This window comes from Metarhizium brunneum, chromosome 4 (genome assembly GCF_013426205.1).
Source record: "Metarhizium brunneum chromosome 4, complete sequence".
In the NCBI taxonomy this organism is placed as follows: Eukaryota; Fungi; Ascomycota; class Sordariomycetes; order Hypocreales; family Clavicipitaceae; genus Metarhizium; species Metarhizium brunneum.
In genome coordinates, this window is record NC_089425.1 from 1608843 (window position 1) to 1626582 (window position 17740).

Below are 17740 nucleotides of genomic sequence, written 5' to 3' on the forward strand. Positions count from 1 at the left end.
ATCCAGGAGTCTGGAATCTGGAGTAGGGGCATGGGGAACAGTAAAAGACCAGTGACTCTCTCTCACATGCGCGTTCCTTTAACCCAAGCATTGTCAATTGCCCAGCTCGCGATGGTTGGCACAGCCTGCGCTTCTTTTTTTTTAACAGCTGGACGTGGTTGGCCGGGGTCGCCCAGACAAGCAACTGGACCGTGTAGCCAGCCGTGAGGCTCCAGGCGTCTGGTCACAATCAAGGCCAGGTGTCTGAGAAAAAAGTTCGGGCTGAACCGGATCTCAGGCCTCGCGAGGCTCCATCTCTCGAGACAGGGACTTTACAACGTGAGATTCAAGTGACTTGAGGGACTTGAGGCGAGCGCCAGTGCAACCAGCCGCAGACCGTTGTATTTGGCAAGTACCTCTCGACCGCAGGCACGGCCAGGCCTGAGCCACAGCAATTCTCACAAGTACCTCCCAGGTACAGCGCTTGTACCCCGTACCTCGGTGCCAGTACTTACTCCTTCGGGCCTGAGGCTGCCAAGAAGCACGAAGCGCGCTGTTGCCGTGGAAAACGAGCCAGCACCCTGGGGTCAAGGGCGAGGGTACCTGGGAAGGTACGTAGCTGCATAGCGTAATTAGGGTACTCTCCTGGGTACCTGAGGATCCAACTGCTGGCTCTAGCGCCGTCCGGGTAGATTCGCTCAAAACCAGTCCCCGTCCAGGCTCCGCCGCAATTTTTTTCCTCTCCCCCCAAACCCGTCCGCCAGCCGGTGCAGAATTTATTTCGCTCGACTGCCCGTACACCTTCCCTTTCCTTCTCTCCTTCATCCATCTCCCCTCAGTCCTTTGTCTTGTCTTCAGATAAAGTACAACCGTCAAAATGTCTGGTGAACAGCCTCAGAAGGTCTTGGGCATGCCGGTAAGCAACCCTGCCCCTTTCTGCGATTCCCCCCTTGGTCCGTGAAATGCCGCGCTTGCGATAGGGGTAGCCTGGGCAGAAATGCGGACGACCTTTGTGATATTCAATTGGGCGTCTACGATCAATTGAATAACCATGGCCCGGCCTTCATGTTGCGATTGTCGATGCGTCGTATCCGTTCCCTGCCGTCGCCTGCGCCGTCTCTCGTTTCGCTCAACGGCTATTCCGGGGCAGAAATTTTCATCGTCACATGGAATCAGACATTGGCTAACCTATCATGTGTCCACAGCCCTTCGTGGCCGACTTCTTGAGTACGTTTCTACATTTAGAATTTGCGGACGCAAGCCGATGAGCGCTGTCACAACAACTGTGGTCGTGCCGCCAAGTGCTTATCTCTTGCAAACACAAAGACATCCCACACTTCATACCTACAGATACTAATTGTCTCACAGTGGGTGGTGTCTCTGCCGCCGTCTCGAAGACCGCCGCTGCCCCCATCGAGCGTGTCAAGCTCCTGATCCAGAACCAGGATGAAATGATCAAGGCTGGTCGTCTTGATCGCCGCTACAATGGCATCACCGACTGCTTTAAGCGTACCATGGCTGATGAGGGTGTCATGTCCTTGTGGCGTGGCAACACTGCCAACGTCATCCGATACTTCCCTACTCAGGCTCTGAACTTCGCTTTCCGCGACAAGTTCAAGAAGATGTTCGGCTTCAAGAAGGAGCGTGATGGTTATGCCATGTGGATGGCCGGTAACTTGGCCTCTGGCGGTGTATGTTGAAACCTGATCCATTTTATTCTAGTCCAACTGCTGACAAAACTTGCAGGCTGCTGGTGCCACTTCTATGCTTTTCGTCTACTCTCTGGATTATGCCCGTACCCGTCTTGCCAACGACGCCAAGTCCGCCAAGTCTGGTGGTGAGCGTCAGTTCAACGGCCTCGTCGATGTCTACCGCAAGACCCTCGCCTCTGACGGTGTTGCCGGTCTGTACCGTGGTTTCATGCCCTCCGTCGCTGGTATCATTGTCTACCGTGGTCTGTACTTCGGCATGTACGACTCTATCAAGCCTGTTCTCCTGGTCGGTAACCTCGCCAACAACTTCCTTGCCTCTTTCATGCTCGGTTGGTGTGTCACCACTGGTGCCGGTATCGCTGCCTACCCTCTGGACACCATCCGTCGTCGCATGATGATGACCTCTGGTGAGGCTGTCAAGTACAAGAACTCCCTCGATGCTGCCCGCCAGATCATTGCCAAGAACGGTGTCAAGTCCCTGTTTAACGGTGCCGGTGCCAACATTCTCCGTGGTGTTGCCGGTGCTGGTGTCCTGTCTATCTACGATCAGCTCCAGCTCATCCTCTTCGGAAAGGCCTTCAAGGGCGGCTCTGGTTAAACAATTTTCCTTAATTCCTGTATAGACTAGTTTACGCTGGAGAGATGGGAGACTGGTTCGTAATCGGTGGGCTTGATGCGATGACTGCCGACAGATAAAAATGGAGATGTGGGCTCTGGCAGAGAGGGAAGTTGGGACAAAGAAAATGTTCCTTGTGTTTCTGTGCAACAGATGCTCTTTGCGGGTTAGACTGGCATCGGCATGGCGTATTTGTCCTTCGGCTCTGCCGAGCTTTTTCTAGGTCGCTGTAATTTATACACCAATGCAATTTCCCTTGATGTTACTACATATTTGCGTGGTTGTACTCGTGGTCACGGTTAATATTAAATCCTGGTTGCGCGTGAGTATAGTTTTCTATGACGTGGCATATAACCAATTGCTCGCACTTCGGAGGGCCTGTTGATGACTAATGCTGTCACACTGGAGTCTAGACGCGTTTCTGTTTCAACATATTAATCGTGTCGCTACCCTCGGCAACGACTGATCTCAGTAGTGCCACCGTGTCTATGGCTCGTTCTTGGTTCACGGCTGCGACGACATTTTAGTTCCATGATGCCTCCAAGAGGATCTTCCACTCGCGGCCGAGGACGGCCCAAGGGTGCCACGGGCCGAAGTCAGTCGACTGAGACGGCATCCTCCGAAGCTAGCGATCCGTTCGAGTCTTCAGACGACCAGGCCGAAGCCCAGGACGCACGAATTGATACCGATGACGCACCACCGCCCGAGAAATCGATACCCAGGGACCTACTGACCCGCATCTTGCATGAGTTCTTCGCTAAGGACTCTACAAGAATATCTCGTGATGCGAATGCGGCTGTTGGCAAATACATGGATATCTTTGTGAGAGAAGCTATTGCTAGAGCAGCTGTGGAGAAAAATGCCGGCTTCTTGGAGGTAAGTTTTGTCTACTGGCCCAGTACTCGGGTTCGACTGACGGTTTTGGAGGTGGACGATTTGGAAAAGATTGCACCGCAACTGTTGCTGGATCTATGAACTGTTGAAGTCCCTGCCCTGATGCAGGAGAGCGACTGATATTCTCTTCATGTTGGCTCTCAGTCATGCAGCACTCGCGCGGCGTTGCCAACCGTTACTGGTCGTCAAGTCCGTGGTCATTGACCAGGAGCATGAGGCAAACTTTTTTTGGCCGATTGATGCTTCAGCGGCGCTTTGAAGAATGGTGCGCCGTCAGCCATCTCGATTATGGGTTTTGTCCGGCTTTTGTTAGCCGCCTGATATCTGTTCACGGCTCGGAAGTAAAACGAGGCCTAATACCGAATTCGTCCATTCCGTGTGCGACGCATGAGCCTTGAACGTCCTTCGTTAGGTATCGACAAGACATACTTATTGACGACAACGACAAAGATTTCGGCAAAAGCTGGCTCGCACGTAAGAGGGTGGAGCAGTACATGAGATAATCAATGGACATAAGAGTCGCAAGCATGTCATTGAAGGACGAGTAGACTGATTCAAAATGTGCTACTATTTTTGGGTTTTCTTGCGCCGCCCGTTTATTATTTCGGCATAATCGTTCCTAGCCTTGGGCGGCGGCCGCAAATCTCGAAACGCTTCGTCCCAACTTATTGGATCTTCTAATTGTACGCTGATCACTCAGACGCGTCATTGGGAGGAAGATGCTTAAGGACGAATGAACTACGGCAAATCGTGTTTGAGAGATAATTGATTATGATGGCGGTGTTTCTCCAGGCTCACCGCCGCTGTGGCTGGGTGTCTGAAACGACACTGTTCCGTCGGCGAAGCTCGAGGCGTTCTGTGTAGCAGTATCTACGTGGTTGAGGATTGGAGGCCTATTTAACGCGGGGTTGGTTCGCAAAGACGTCGGTTCTACGACGGAGGCAAGTGCGGGTATTCTGCGTATGATGACTGCATAGTTATACAGCTCTGTGAACAAGACTGCATGAATACACGTATTTTCCATTCTCCCAGATGAGCCAACATGTGGCAGATGGAGCAACGCAAGCCAGTCGTGATGGTTTCATGGAGTTCCAAGGCTTCAGTGTTCCTGTCATAATTACGGCAAGCCGCAAGCCAGGCCCACTGCGTCTCCGGGCCGCGACACCTCCGAGGCTGCGGCCAGTCGACTTCATCCAATCCACGGGCAGGCGCAGCATAACAACCTGCACTTCATATGCAAGAGATGATTTTCTTCATACTAGGTCGGCCGCCTTGGCCGCCTTGGCGTCTGCCGTCAGCCCAATTCCGGACAAATATTTTCATTTCGAAGGCTTACCCGTCTGGGCGTGATGGCTTTCGAACGTGCCTGATTCGTTAGGTGCGGCCACATGTGTCGCGTCGCAGCTGCGGTTCCTGACTCCTGCGGGACTGAAACCGGGGCCGTCTCGCGTCTGTCGGAGCCACTTCAACATGCGGCGCGCATCCGACATCAGACCTCCTTGGCAGAGCCTCACCATGGCCATGGACTTGTTCGGGCTCTGTGGTTCCGTGGCTGCTTCGAATCCCCAAGCGTTGCCAGCTGTTGTAGGGCCGTTGAATCGTGTCGCCAAGATGGGCAGCTGGTTTGTTCTGGATAAACGTGTTGAGACTCGTAGTGCAGCTCTAATACAGCCACAGGTCGATGGAAAATCAACCTGAATATGAATGATGCCCAACAGCTCAAGAAAAAGACAAGTTGCTGGTCGCTTCAAGGGGGGCTCTCGCAGAAACTACTGCAAGAGTAATGCCCGGTCAGAGGCGGCGCCATCACCACCATGCCTTCAATGTTACACTAGCCAAACACTTCTCAGCCTGACTACTGCCGCCTTCAAACATGCCATAGGTCTTGTCTTCGCCCCTTCTCTGCCCGCCTCAACAGCCCCATGAGAAATCTGTCACTCTCCCATTCCGAGACAGGAGACCCTGTCCGGAAACTCACCATCCTGTTGTCAGATTCAGAGTTCGGGACAACCAGGGCGAGCCACGCCGAGATTCATGTTTCTCTCAACGTCGTGCGTACGACGCCTCGGGACAATGAGTAGAATGGGACGATCACACCATGTCTTAAATTCACGCCGTTTCCACTTTCGCACTCTTTGATCTCTTTCTCTAGTTTCACTTTTCCTTTCCGTGTTCCAGCGGCCAGCAGTCTTCAAGTTTTGGGGCACTACTTTACTTGTCTTTCCCTGTTGTGTGAATTTCTTGTCCAACTGTGTTACTTTTAATATAGACAACATATCTCTTACCACATTCACTGGTTCTATTTATTTCGAAAAGGCTAGTCCTTTACATACACTAAACACTCTTTTGGTTACCGAAACGATTCCGAATATTGCTCTCTGGAAAGAGTGATTACAGCATTCGTTCGACTCGAAAAAGGTTCAACGATATCGACTTGAAATCTCCCAAGTCGGCAATCCCCTTCATCAAAATGCAGTTCACAACTCTCGCTCTGGCCACACTGCTAAGTGTTGCTCAAGGTAAGAACGCCGCTCATGTAGAAACGATTTTCTTCATGACAAAAAATCTGACCCCGTCCAGCCGTACAAGTCCATAAAGTCGATGTCGGAAAAAACATGGCCACAAACGAGACTGGCCTAAAATTCTACCCTGATAAGATTGTCGCCCAGAAAGGCGACATGGTCCAATTCCAGTTCTGGGATGGCAACCACAACGCCATGCAGACGTCCTTCGACCAGCAGTGCCAACCCATCTCCCGCAGCAATGCCAACGTGACCGGCTTCGACTCCGGTTTCCAACCTGCCAAGGCTAGCATCGAAAAGGGCATGATTCCCGTCTATACCGTCATGGTCAACAGCACCGCGCCCATCTGGGTAGTTTGTGTGCAGGGCCGCCATTGCCAAAACGGCATGTCAATGGTCATCAATGAGAACACCAGCGCAAACGGTAGCCGGTCTCTGGAGAACTACCGGCTCCTGGCCAAGTCTGCACAAGGCGTCACCCCTGGCGGTGGTCCTAACGGCGGCTCCGGCAGTGGCGAAGGAGGATCAACTACTCCTGGCTCTGAAAACATTCCCACCCCTGTTGGAAACCAGTCCCCAACACAGTCTGCTCCGCTTAGTGCTGGTATTAACCTGGCTGTACCGAGCACCCTACTGATAGCCCTCGGTGTTGGATTCATGTTCTTGTAAACTCTGGGTTTAATTGATGGCATTGGGGGTGGGGATGACGACGTCACGCGGCGTGATGGTCCTGATGGATGATGGATATTAATACTTTTTGCCTTGTTTATACCTTGCTGCCGAGCAGCCAATATTAGTTTTCTTGTCTTTTAACATCTGAATCTCCCACTAGAGAGGATCTGGGAGTGCTGCAACTCTTTGCATACCATATCACCCGGCATACACTACTCTGACAGTAGGACCTCGGGGAAACGAAAGCAGATATTTCATCGTAAAATGATCTCTCCAAAATGTGACGTGCAAAGTATTCCTCCCACAACTACCTTCGCATCACGTCATGACAGAATCGACGCTGTATTTTCTCAAGTCTGCTTACGCACCCTCTTCTGTCTCCTTTTCTGCGCCTGCGCACACAGCTGTCTCCTCGGCAACTTCTCCAGCCACCCTTCCTCCCTCTTGACATACCCCACCCGATGATACTTCTTACTGTTGGCGAAGAATTTGACCCAGTGCTGCAGCGCCCCGTGCGCCTTCTCCCTGGCCGCGGCCAGCTCCTCCTCACGCATCTTCTCCATCTCCGCCGTGGTGAAGTATTTGTCCACCTCTGGGTCGTCCACCGGCAGAAACATCTCTTCCAAGCCCCTCAGATCAGCCGTACGGTCCTCTGCGAAGCACCCTGTAACAAACCCGCGCGCAGCGTCGTGGCCCGTAAAGACGCTGTAGGAGCCGCCGGGGCCGTACATCCTGCGGTTGCTGGAGACGTCGTAGATGGTGCCGTTGATGGCCAAGTACAGTGGTTTTTCGGCGTCGCTGCCGTCGTACGCCAGCAGTTCCTTTTCGGTGAGGTAGATTGGCCCAGACTTGAGGCAAGAAAACAGACGAATTAGTTTCCGCTCATGAGGAGAGGGTTTGAACACCCGGGATGAGGGGGGGTCATCTTACGAATTGGGACTTCCACCACCCGACACGCAGGTACTGGGGCTTGTCCTTCATGCCCCAGAAGAGGCTTTCGCCTCCGCTAATCACGTAGCTCAAGCCGCATGATGCGACGAGGAGGAAAGATAGGACGCGGAGAATGTCCACCCAGGGACTGTACTCGTCGTCGTCGTCGTCGAGGCGGCGTCTAGATTTTGGTTTTGGCTCCGGCTCAGATGATTTGGGGCGTGTGTCATCGGAGGCTGGGCCGGCGGCCTTTCGCTGGCGAAGCTCGGCATCGGCCATGCTGGTAGCGGTTGAGTTTGAAGGGCGCGCGGTCACCTCAGCATTGATAGTTGTCGACCAGGAGAATAGAGGCTGCGGGGGATAAATGGGAGATGTATGAAGACGGCATGTGACGTAGGTGTAAGCAAGGGAGTGTTGAAGCAGGGCTGTGACAACTTGACAAGTGGCACTTTTTGACTACCCGATTGGGACCGGGTTTTAAGGATTTTACTACGTGGCGTGAAACTGTCGGTATTAGCCGCGTACTATAGATGGTTAGTTTGCTATTAACATGGGCTGGATCTATACTTTTGAAATATAATGCTTCAATTGGAATGCAATACATCGATTCAAGCTGGGATGATTATCTCGTGCATGTGCTTCACATATTGTAGCTGCTGTGATTGGCCGAGATGATGTGGCATACTCCTCCGTACAAAGCTTGACTCCCACGGCGGTTCAGCAGCCCCAGAGACGATCTTCACGAGCGAAATTCCCTGAATGGAAAACACATTTTATTACAGCTAGTAAATGAATGCAACCGGCATAATGAAAAACAATGTACACACTTTATGAACAACTTGAAATCCACTAACGGCGTCCGTTTGGCTGTGAATGATTTTTTTCGTCACGTGATGTCGTTACTACGGCAACTGATAAGATAGGGCCTAGTTTACGAAACTGTAAACAGCACAACGCCACATCATCCCACCCGCAATTTTAACCGCCGTGACTACATTGCTTCCCGCAACTGCTGAGCTACTGAGCAAACGTCGAGCATCTCCGAATGAAACGGAGACGACGGGATGCTAGCGGAACATTCGAAACATTCGACAGAAGAACACCACGAAATAAAAGCCGTTTTGTCAATGGATACGAGCTTGAGTATGCCTGGTTCCCCCGCCGGGGGGCCCCTCCAGGCCGTGACTCCCGACCGAGTAAATCGCTGTGACTCAATATTCTCTTCGGGTCGAGGCGAGGCCAGAGACAGTTCTGTGCACGAGAAGATCCATCAGTTTAACAACCTCAGTATCGCGATGCAATCGAAGCAAATGGAGCGCAAGACGGCGGATGCAGCTCTGAAACGAGCCGTGGTGGGACGGGAGGAGGCAGAGGCGGAATTGAAGAGGATGCGGGATGAGTTAATGCTTCTAAGGAAGGATATTGAGGAAGGAAAGGAGCGTGAGAGGAAAGTGGGAGAGAGACTGGAAACCGTCATGGTAGGTTGACGTACAGCTCCCGAGTTGTTGCAGCTCCGTCAGGACTGACTGGCACGCAGGACAACTATGGCCGTGCCAAGGAAACACATGCACATACACAGGCTCTGTGGGAAAAGGAAATCCGACGAGCGAGAAAAGAAAACTTCAAGAGCCAGTCTACAATCGTCAAATTGCAGGAGGAGCTCAAGTCGGCCAGGAGTTCAGTCAAATCCGTTGAGGAGAGCCTCCAGCGCGAAAAGGAGCGAAGCAAAATTAGGGAACAGGAAGCTTTCACTGCGCGGTACCAGATTGTTGGCGTTCAGGAGCAGCTGGACAAGGCACTCGAGCGTATCAAGATCGTGGAGCAAGAACGAGATGCTTTCAAGACGGCCGCTAAGAACGAGGAAGTAGCTCGCATTGCTGCCGAAGGCCGGCTCCCGCTACCGCCGTCTCAGGATCTCACCGACGAGTTTTCGTCGCCAAAGAAGAAGACCATTCCCGCTAAACGACAGAGTGGACGGGCGGCGCCTCGAGTTTCATTGTCAACTATGGAGATTATGTCCTCTGTCGCGAGCGAGATGGAGATTGAGGAGCTTAATACGCAGCTTCTTTGGGAGAGACAGCGCGCGGAGAGGGCCCAGGAGATGATTGAGTTTCTTCAGGCTGAATGTCAGATGCGTTGCTGCCCTTGCTCCAAGACCAATAATGCGAGAATGAGCATCGAGGCCCCGCAAAAGCGACGACGCGTATCGGTTGAGCAGGGAGAAGAACAGCACCCAGTTGTCGTAAAAGAAGAGTCGCATTCGCCGCATTCGCCGCATTCGCCACATTCGCGACGAGCGCCATCTCGTAATTCGCATGGAAGCTCCCATCGCGGTTCCCTGCGAAACTCAGCGCGATTGGAGGAATATCGGCAAGAACCCCAACCCGAACCAGCAAGAGAGCCAGAGCAAGAAGAGCCTCTGGTCGAGCCCGAGGTCGAACCCGAACAACAGCGCATCAAGTCCAGAAAAGAGCCACGACGAAGCACCATCTTTTGTCCGAAAGAAGGCATCTTCCGCACGGTTTCAGAGCAAGAAGCGGCAGCCATGCAAGCACAGGAAAGGTGCGCTGTAGCTGTTGAGCCTGCCATTGAGGAGGAAGCTCAAGCAGACGAACCGTTGCCAAGCACAGAAGTAGGGCACAGCCCCCGAATGTACGCCAGAACACCATCCGTTGATCCTCCTTCATTTGCTCTTCTTGCGCAGGAGCGCAACTCGCTAGATTTTCTTCTCGACGCGCCGCACGACGATGCTCAGTCGGCACCTTTGCCTCCTATTCCCAGTATCCCAGTAGTTGCGGACGAAGAACCGGCAAGGGAAGAAGCAGTTGGATCCGTAGAACAGAGCTACTCTCCCGCCGGGTCCCCAGAACCTCGCCCACACACATCTACAGCCTCCTTCACCGTCACAACAACGATTCCTCTGCGAGAAGAAACTGCCCGGTCCAGTTCGTCGTTCAACGAGCGGCTGCGGACACCCTCACACGGCAGCAACGCCAGTTTTGACTCCAACGACCCCGCCATGACGCCGACTATGACGCGGGAGCAGGCGCTGGCCAAGATTCGTGAGCGAAGGGGACGAGCGAGGAGTGCCGCGCAGGGGACCGCTGCGCCAAGGAAAAAGGTAGCAGCCGTCGCGACGGGGCCGCGGGGACGTCCGGCTAAGAGGGATGTTAGTGCTCCTACGGTAAAGGCTACGCCGAGATTCAAGTCATGAATGAAGCATGGTGGTGATGGGGGTTATCGGGGCCGGCAAGCGTGTTTGGGGTTGTGTATGTTGATAATTGCATTGGACTGTTTGGCAGGCATGGCGATGGGCGTTGGACTTTTTCCCTCTTCTTTTTATCTTCTTCTTGGGATGCATGGCATGTTGTAGGTATCTCCTTCATTGGTACTAGTGGAGCGTGGGTGTTGACATCATAATATCACAAGTCATGTCATGATGTTCCGCTGGGTGCCTGGGCAGCCCAGTTGCGTTTTTGTGCTTGTTGCGTGCTGAGACTTATTGAGTCGTTCAAAATATACCGTCGAGTTACATGATGGGAAATTTGTTCCTCTGAAAAGTGTTGATTATATGGATACACACGCCCTCCCGCGCTTGGTATGGTGACCCCCGTGTCAGAAAAACATGGACTTTGCCACCAACGCCGTCGACAAGCCCCGTCTGTTCGAGCTATACGGCTCTTTCCAATTCCCCCACCCCCGCGCTTTAATATCCAAACGATGTGTACAGTCCCCCTTTAAACTCCAGTTTCCGGTGGGCAGCAGGAATGCCATCTATATTTCAGGGGCTTTCTCTCTTCCAAATTCCGGTGTGCCCGTTTATGTGTGTGTGTGTGTCCACGCGGCTACGACACCAGAAACGACTTGCGGGAATTCCGACCCCTCTCGTCAGAGAAACAGTCTAGTTTGACAGCGGCAAAGACACACTCCACGGCGCTCTTGCCGCCGCTGCTAGCTTGTATCCGCAGCCTCCACTGGCCCGTGGCCACGGTCCACGTCTCGCTATTGTCGCTGCCGTCCGTGATCCTCCTACGCTTCCTCGGACCGGCTGCGTTGCCGTTGGCGTCGTCGGAATCGGGGCCGCTGGTGAAGCTGGGGTCGTACTCATTGCCGTCCAGGGTGATGGCGGCGTCGGGGCCCAGCATAACCCGGACCAAGTCCTCGCTGAGCAGGGTGTTGCCGGGCGTGGCGGGCTGCGAGGACGCGCCGCCCGAGGCCATGAGCAGGCCTAGCGGCTGTGTGGTGGGCGGTAGGTTCAGCTTCGTAGCGATGACCTCGAGCAGCTTGGCGACGCGGGTCTTTGTGTCCCTGAAGAGCTCGAGGCGCGGACCGTCGCGGAGGAAGTGGATCCTGCTTGATTCGTTGGCAATCTCGAGCACCAGCTCGGCGGGCTTGTCATCGACGTAGGGCCGCGCGTAGTTCACGCCGGCGTTGACGCCGGCGTTGATGCCGTCTTCGTCGGGGACATCTGCCTGGTGGTCCTGGAGGATGCTGATGCCGCTCTTTTGGACGTTCTCCAGGCGAAGAGTGATTTCGTCGTGGCCGCGGACCGAGTTGTACGCTATGGAGTGCGGGAGGAGTTGCTGCTCCAGGCCTTTGAAGTGGAAGTATCGGGCGTCGCGGAGGAGTTCGCGCCGGTGCGTCTCATCGCGGATGTTGATGGGGTACCCGCGCAGCAGGCGCAGGAGGTCGGCAAAGGTGTCGGCGTTGCGGTTCGGCACCGTGGGCGGCAGGATGGACGGCGGCCGGATGAGACCCTCGCGGTCGAGGCCGGGGAAGAGGTTGTCTGGGCGGGAGAAGAAGAAGGCGAAGCCGAGGGAGAAGTAGTTTGGCGAGTTGCGCGGGTCGGTAAGGAGGTCGCGAGGGATTTGGAATTCTCGGTGCCCGATGGAGATGAAGATGCTTTCTTCGTAAAGCTGCGATATGAGCTTGGGGACTGTTCATGTGTTCGTGGTGAATAGCTGATTTAGGCTTTTGGCTTGAACACGTGAGGGTAAAGGGTGAAGGGGCGTACGGCTGTAGAATTGCGCATCAGCAAAGAGGCGTACGAAATGCGTGCCGTCGCGAGGCATGACGTGGTAGCCCTGCAGATGGAGCGCAATGTCGCGAAACGTCTCTGGGTCGCGATCAATATATAGCGTGCGAATGGCGCTTCCTATGTCGTCTCCGTGCTCTTCGGCTTGCTTGACCTGGCAGAGAAAGTATTGCGAAAAGTAGGACGGCGCTGTTGGGCATGGTGTTGCCGAGTTAGAAGTTTGGATGAGATGGAGAGAAGCTATGGTGACGCACCATCTGAAGAGAGCGATGCTCCGGATAATTTGAAGAGTTCGCTACCGATTTGGATTGGAAAGACTCTCTCGCGCGGCAAGATGGGCGGGATCTTGTGGACATTCTTCTCGCTGGGGGCAATCATGGGTATGACGTGGCTGCCGGGAAGGGAGCTCGGTGTGCCTTGGGTGTCAGAGTAGCCCTCGCTGGGGCTGACAGCCGCCATTGTACGGTGGTCGGGTTGTTTCACTGTCTCAATTGGGTTGGACGTAGGATTATGGGAAAGTTCGTTGTGACGAGGGTTCGATATTCAGTAGTCAGTCGGGTCCGCCGTCGAGCTTGACGGGTGCTTGGAAACTTGGACGCTGCGTACTGCGTTCAGGGGGGTAGGATCAGGTGTGGTAGAAGGTTGTTGCAGAGAATTGGGACCCAGACGACGAGATGGCAGGCGAAGGAGTATCGTGGTGTTTCGAAGTTGAAGTTCAATGGTTCGTTGTGCTACGTGAATGATAGTTTGGAGCTAGCTGAGTCCGGAGCTTGGCCATTGGCGTGATGGCGGGGGGGAGGGAGAGTGTGGGGGTCCGAGTGGCCGTCAGCCTCGTGTGCGTGAACCGAGGTCAATGACATGCACCAAATATCTCCTGAATATTGACTTCTTTCGCTTCTCTTTCTCCCCGTCTCTCCTTTTTGCATGAAAGTATTCTTCGCCGTAGCTAGTCTTGGGAGCCATGTCCGGAGCAAATGACTCCAGACTTTAATGTACGCAATAGACAGCCACATACAACATGTAGTCCGCGGAGTCCAACGCTAGACTCTAGATGCGGTACAGCACTTGCAATCGCCTTGCCATCCCGTCTGAACTTGATATCATCAAATCATCCATTTACCATCCTTCCGTATGGTCATCTCCCCGTCAGCTCGACACCCCTCCTCACGACCCCGACAACAGCACCAGTCTGCACCGTCTCACTACCGCCACCCGCAACTCTATGCTCAACATCCGCCAACCCATCCAACCACGAAATCATCACCTCCGGGCTAACCTCCAGCTTGGCCAATTCCTCCGATAGCGCCGTAATGATGTCTGCCAGCGCCACGCCCCTCGTCACCTTGAGGGCATTCATCGTGCTCAGACAGCTCATCACATCCGACGTATTCAACAGCGTCGTCACAATCTCCTTGATAGCATCTGGCGGTGGTGCCGCAATACAGTTGTATATCGTCTCCGTCGTAATCATATCGCGCTTGATCTCGCTCTCTGGAATCTTGGGCGCATTCTTCGCCCGAAGAGGTGTACCTGCCAAAATCACAATCAGCAAAAAAATGAAGAAAACGCAATTCAAAAATCCCAAAAGTGCTCGTGACAACGTACTTGAAGCATGGCAAGCCTGCAGCACATTCAACGCCCTTCTCATATCACCCTTGCTGAGTTTGACCAGCGCGTCCACCGCCTCCCCGCCGATCTGCACATTCTCCTCCTCAACGACCTTTTCCACCAGGACCCGAATGTCCCCCTCCTTGAGCGGGCTGAATCTAAACCTCGTACACCTACTGAGAAGCGCGGGACTCAGCTTGTGCGAGTAATTCGCAATGATGCAGAATCTCGTATTGACAGTGTACTTCTCCATGATTCGTCGCAGCGCCATCTGCGCCGTGTTGGTCATGGCATCCGCCTCGTCCAGGATAATCAGCTTGAACCCGGCAATCGAGGACTTTGCCGAGGCACCCATGGTAAAGATTTGCTTGGTACTGGCAAAGGTCTTGATTTGCTCGCGGACCACGTCGATGCCTCGGTCGTCCGAGGCGTTGAGCTCCAGCACCATTTGGCGCATGTTGGCGGCCCCGTAGATGCGCCGAGCGAGGGCTAGGATTGTCGACGTCTTCCCCGTCCCCGGGGGTCCGTAGAGGAGCAGGTGAGGGAGGCGGTTGGAGTCGACGAATTTGTTGATGGTGGCGAGGATATCTTGGTGGCCGGAGACGTCGTCGAGGGTTACGGGTCGGTATTTTTCGATCCTGGGCTGCGTTTAGAGACTGATTGGGAGCTGTACAGGGCTGTAGCAACGAACCATGGTAAACTGTCTTCGGCTTCGACTGGAAGGTTTGCTGTACTTCGCTTGCCCTTGGTAGCTTCCGAGGAGAAAATCACGTCCTTGGACGTGGCGGGGGCGTCGACGTCCATCTCATCTTCAAAGTCTGACATGGTGTCTGATTTATACGTTTCTGCCAATGAATCGCCGCGTCTTTATAATTCGGCAATGAAGCTTGCAAGGGCTCGTCGTTGTGCTAGGCAGATTCGACACTGATAAAAGCTGGGTGAAGCCCGCGGCTCGACTACGAGTGAGCCGTTAACTAACGCGTCGACCGCGCCAGTTCGTGTTGTCCATTAAAACCCCTGCCTCAAACCTCCCCACAAAACCAGCCGCCAAGGAGCTAGTCCCTTTACAGAGTGCAGGATAACTTCATACAACGTTCCTCGGAGGTACATATGTATCGTAAATATAGAGTAAATTGGAAAAGAAAAGTCATTCGAAATATTTCGACTTCCTCGTAGTACAAAGTATATTGTATAATCTTATCATGATAATATGGGTATGCAACATCTATCATGGACAACGCTATTTACTACTACATTCATTAGGACGGCCGTAGGTCGGCAGCCCGCTCACCAACCCGGCCTCCCACCAAGAATCCCATAAACAAGTTCCCCCTTCATGAGGAAATAAACTCACATCATAAAGTGAACGCACTCATCTCATTGCGTCTGAAGTCGGAGGTGGTTCGTCCCTAGACCGGCATACTCAAACATGATTGGGATTTGCGCCGTCGCAAACCATGCAATTCCTGTGTACAGTCAGCCAACCTACAGCCCCTTCCATCATCAACAGAGGCGGTTGAGAACAATTTCGTCAACTTACCCGTATAAACTACTAATTTCGTTACCACTTCAACATCGTACCTCACACGTGGGCGGACCAAACGTGAAAACATTTCCTCATCATCAAGCTTATTCTCCTCGGCAACGTCACCGTTCTCCTCCCCACTTAATATCAATACTTCACCATCTACCTTCTCATGACCATGGGAATTAGGCTTCTGCACTCCTGATGTCTGGGCCCCTTTCCCAGAGTGGTCCTCATCCTTGCCCTGAAGATCCATATTACTAGATTTGCTTCGTAAACTTTGATTGCTGCTGATGCTTTCTCTGCGTCTTCGTTCCCGGTATGCCAACGCCTCATACGCATCCGCAGCGCTTTGGGGGCCAATAGAAACGGATCGCCCACGGGTCGTGGGATGTCGGATGCCTTCAACCATTCGAGGAAAGTCAGAGGCCTTGGGGAACAGTGTATCCAGACGAGATCCTGGAGGCACCGACTTGTATTCACTGGCGGGTATGAAGTATCTCCGTGGCAGATCCCAGCCAAGCTTCTCTATAAGACGGAAGAGATGAGGGAGAAATTTGAGCAGAGCAGGCTTCATGGTTTCCCTCCAGGCGAAAATTACCAAAACTCCAAATACAATTCGCGCAACGTTGATCCATAGACCCAAGGGTGCGACGTCAATGGTTCCATCGCCGTAGGCATTAGTCTCCCACGGATCGGACGGGATCTTGCCATATGTCCAAGTTCCAAATTCAACGCCTATCACGACTCCGGCAAAGGCAACGCTGTCGTCAAAGCAGGGGCAATCATCCGCCGGCTCAGGGTGTATGCGCACAAAGATAATAATGACAAGACCTGCAACTACAGGAGCAATCCAGGAGCTAGAGTGCATAAAGGCATCAAAGGAGGGGCCGTGGTAAAATTCGACAAGACCAATGCCAGCACCAATGGTGGAACCGACCAAAACATCCAGAAACCCATGCATGCCACAGTATAAGCGACCGAAAACGATGGACGCCGCATAAAAATAGGAGAGGCATTCCAAAATGATCTTGGCCGTCGGGGGTAAAGCGTTGTCGGGACTGTGCAAGCTGAGGAGTCCGTATACAGCCACAGAGAGTGCATTGGCGCTATGCGTTGAGGGAAACCCGTATTCCAGAGCAGCAGATCCAGACATGGTGATTCGATTGAGCGGCGGCGAGAGCGGTCGGGGCAGAGAGTAAAAGTCCTTGATGAAGCCTGTCCAAAAGACACCAAGAGCAAGCATATGGACCAGGCTGAAAACAACGTCAGTACAAAGTAGAACAAAAGTAAAGAGAAAATTTCCACGTACCCCTTGCCTAGAGATGCCCAACCACACCAGAAACATATCGGCAAGCCAATCATGAAAAAAGTATGGGTGCCCAAGTTGGCTGTGATGGCGAAGTAACTATCCAGAGCAGGCGTCCTCAGCTTCTCCTGCATCCAAGCCAGATACGGCGTCTCCCATCGAATCAACGGGATAGCCTGTTGCCGAAGATTATATCGCCATCGTGGAAGAGCGCGCTTGTCTACATGCAAGTCGTTAGCCCCAGCGGTGCCCCTCGAACTCGAATCCAAAGCTCACACCCCGCGCGAGGTATTCATTCATTCCCCTTTCCCAAAGATGCAGCCGCTCGCCCTCTCGTCCATGTCTATCATTCGGTCATACTCACAGTGATTGATACTCCTCAACCCCGCATCAGGGGCATTGTCGACCTTGGGGACAGGAGACGTCGTAGGTGGCGGGGCATCGCGTCGCGTGCCGCTCATGGTCGGGATTCGCAAGTAATGAGCGGCAGATGGGGGCTCGGATTGTCGTCAATTGGGGGTACGCTGGCTAGACTCAGACGGTCGACATTGAGGTTCAAAGGAGAAAAGAGCGTAGGGTAACCCTCTGGAGCCAGACGGCACGCAACCAAAGGAGAGACGAGTGAGGGCAGAATGCGAAAGAGTAGAAGTGATGAACACTGGATGGTAACTGACTGGCGGGTTGGAAAAATGGAGACATTCAATTGGACCAGACACCAGAGTCTGCAATTCCAGGGTCTGCGTCTTTGAATAATAGAGCCCTCGAGATTCCCACCAGCACCACTTAACACCCGGCCTGGTGACTGGACCACCTGTGGTCGGTACATGTACACCCACTGTAGCTAAGTACTTAATACTTACTTTTAAGTACTTAAGTGCTTAAAGTAGGCGGTCAACCAGCCCCGTAAGCCCGTGGCCACGCCTCTTCAGCGTTGCTGA

At 53.3% G+C, this 17740-nt stretch overlaps 8 protein-coding genes across 8 annotated transcripts; 4 read left to right on the forward strand and 4 right to left on the reverse strand.

Annotated features, from left to right (window-relative positions):
* Positions 1–856: 856 nt before the first annotated feature.
* Positions 857–2289, forward strand: aac (ADP,ATP carrier protein; the record flags this gene model as incomplete). The annotated part of the gene is made up of 4 exons (XM_014690441.1): positions 857–895; positions 1185–1206; positions 1348–1670; positions 1726–2289. 4 exons carry the CDS (start codon positions 857–859, stop codon positions 2287–2289), a joined length of 948 nt encoding a protein of 315 aa, XP_014545927.1.
* A 552-nt stretch (positions 2290–2841) lies between these two features.
* G6M90_00g071330 (uncharacterized protein) lies at positions 2842–3282 on the forward strand (the record flags this gene model as incomplete). The annotated part of the gene is made up of 2 exons (XM_066130951.1): positions 2842–3183; positions 3235–3282. 2 exons carry the CDS (start codon positions 2842–2844, stop codon positions 3280–3282), a joined length of 390 nt encoding a protein of 129 aa, XP_065987188.1.
* A 2389-nt stretch (positions 3283–5671) lies between these two features.
* On the forward strand, positions 5672–6392 carry G6M90_00g071340 (uncharacterized protein; the record flags this gene model as incomplete). Its single annotated transcript, XM_014690439.1, has 2 exons — positions 5672–5720; positions 5782–6392. The coding sequence occupies 2 exons, from the start codon at positions 5672–5674 to the stop codon at positions 6390–6392; spliced, it is 660 nt and encodes a 219-aa protein (XP_014545925.1).
* A 353-nt stretch (positions 6393–6745) lies between these two features.
* MSBP2 (Membrane steroid-binding protein 2) lies at positions 6746–7604 on the reverse strand (the record flags this gene model as incomplete). Its single annotated transcript, XM_066130952.1, has 2 exons — positions 6746–7243; positions 7326–7604. The coding sequence occupies 2 exons, from the start codon at positions 7602–7604 to the stop codon at positions 6746–6748; spliced, it is 777 nt and encodes a 258-aa protein (XP_065987175.1).
* An 866-nt stretch (positions 7605–8470) lies between these two features.
* On the forward strand, positions 8471–10539 carry G6M90_00g071360 (uncharacterized protein; the record flags this gene model as incomplete). The annotated part of the gene is made up of 2 exons (XM_014690437.1): positions 8471–8803; positions 8863–10539. 2 exons carry the CDS (start codon positions 8471–8473, stop codon positions 10537–10539), a joined length of 2010 nt encoding a protein of 669 aa, XP_014545923.1.
* A 631-nt stretch (positions 10540–11170) lies between these two features.
* G6M90_00g071370 (uncharacterized protein) lies at positions 11171–12819 on the reverse strand (the record flags this gene model as incomplete). Its single annotated transcript, XM_014690436.1, has 3 exons — positions 11171–12261; positions 12340–12549; positions 12615–12819. The coding sequence occupies 3 exons, from the start codon at positions 12817–12819 to the stop codon at positions 11171–11173; spliced, it is 1506 nt and encodes a 501-aa protein (XP_014545922.1).
* A 676-nt stretch (positions 12820–13495) lies between these two features.
* On the reverse strand, positions 13496–14793 carry RFC3 (Replication factor C subunit 3; the record flags this gene model as incomplete). The annotated part of the gene is made up of 3 exons (XM_014690435.1): positions 13496–13890; positions 13966–14606; positions 14660–14793. 3 exons carry the CDS (start codon positions 14791–14793, stop codon positions 13496–13498), a joined length of 1170 nt encoding a protein of 389 aa, XP_014545921.1.
* A 552-nt stretch (positions 14794–15345) lies between these two features.
* Positions 15346–17263, reverse strand: DS1PP (Dihydrosphingosine 1-phosphate phosphatase; the record flags this gene model as incomplete). Its single annotated transcript, XM_014690434.1, has 4 exons — positions 15346–15434; positions 15509–16749; positions 16806–17022; positions 17167–17263. The coding sequence occupies 4 exons, from the start codon at positions 17261–17263 to the stop codon at positions 15346–15348; spliced, it is 1644 nt and encodes a 547-aa protein (XP_014545920.1).
* Between the last annotated feature and the right edge of the window lie 477 nt (positions 17264–17740).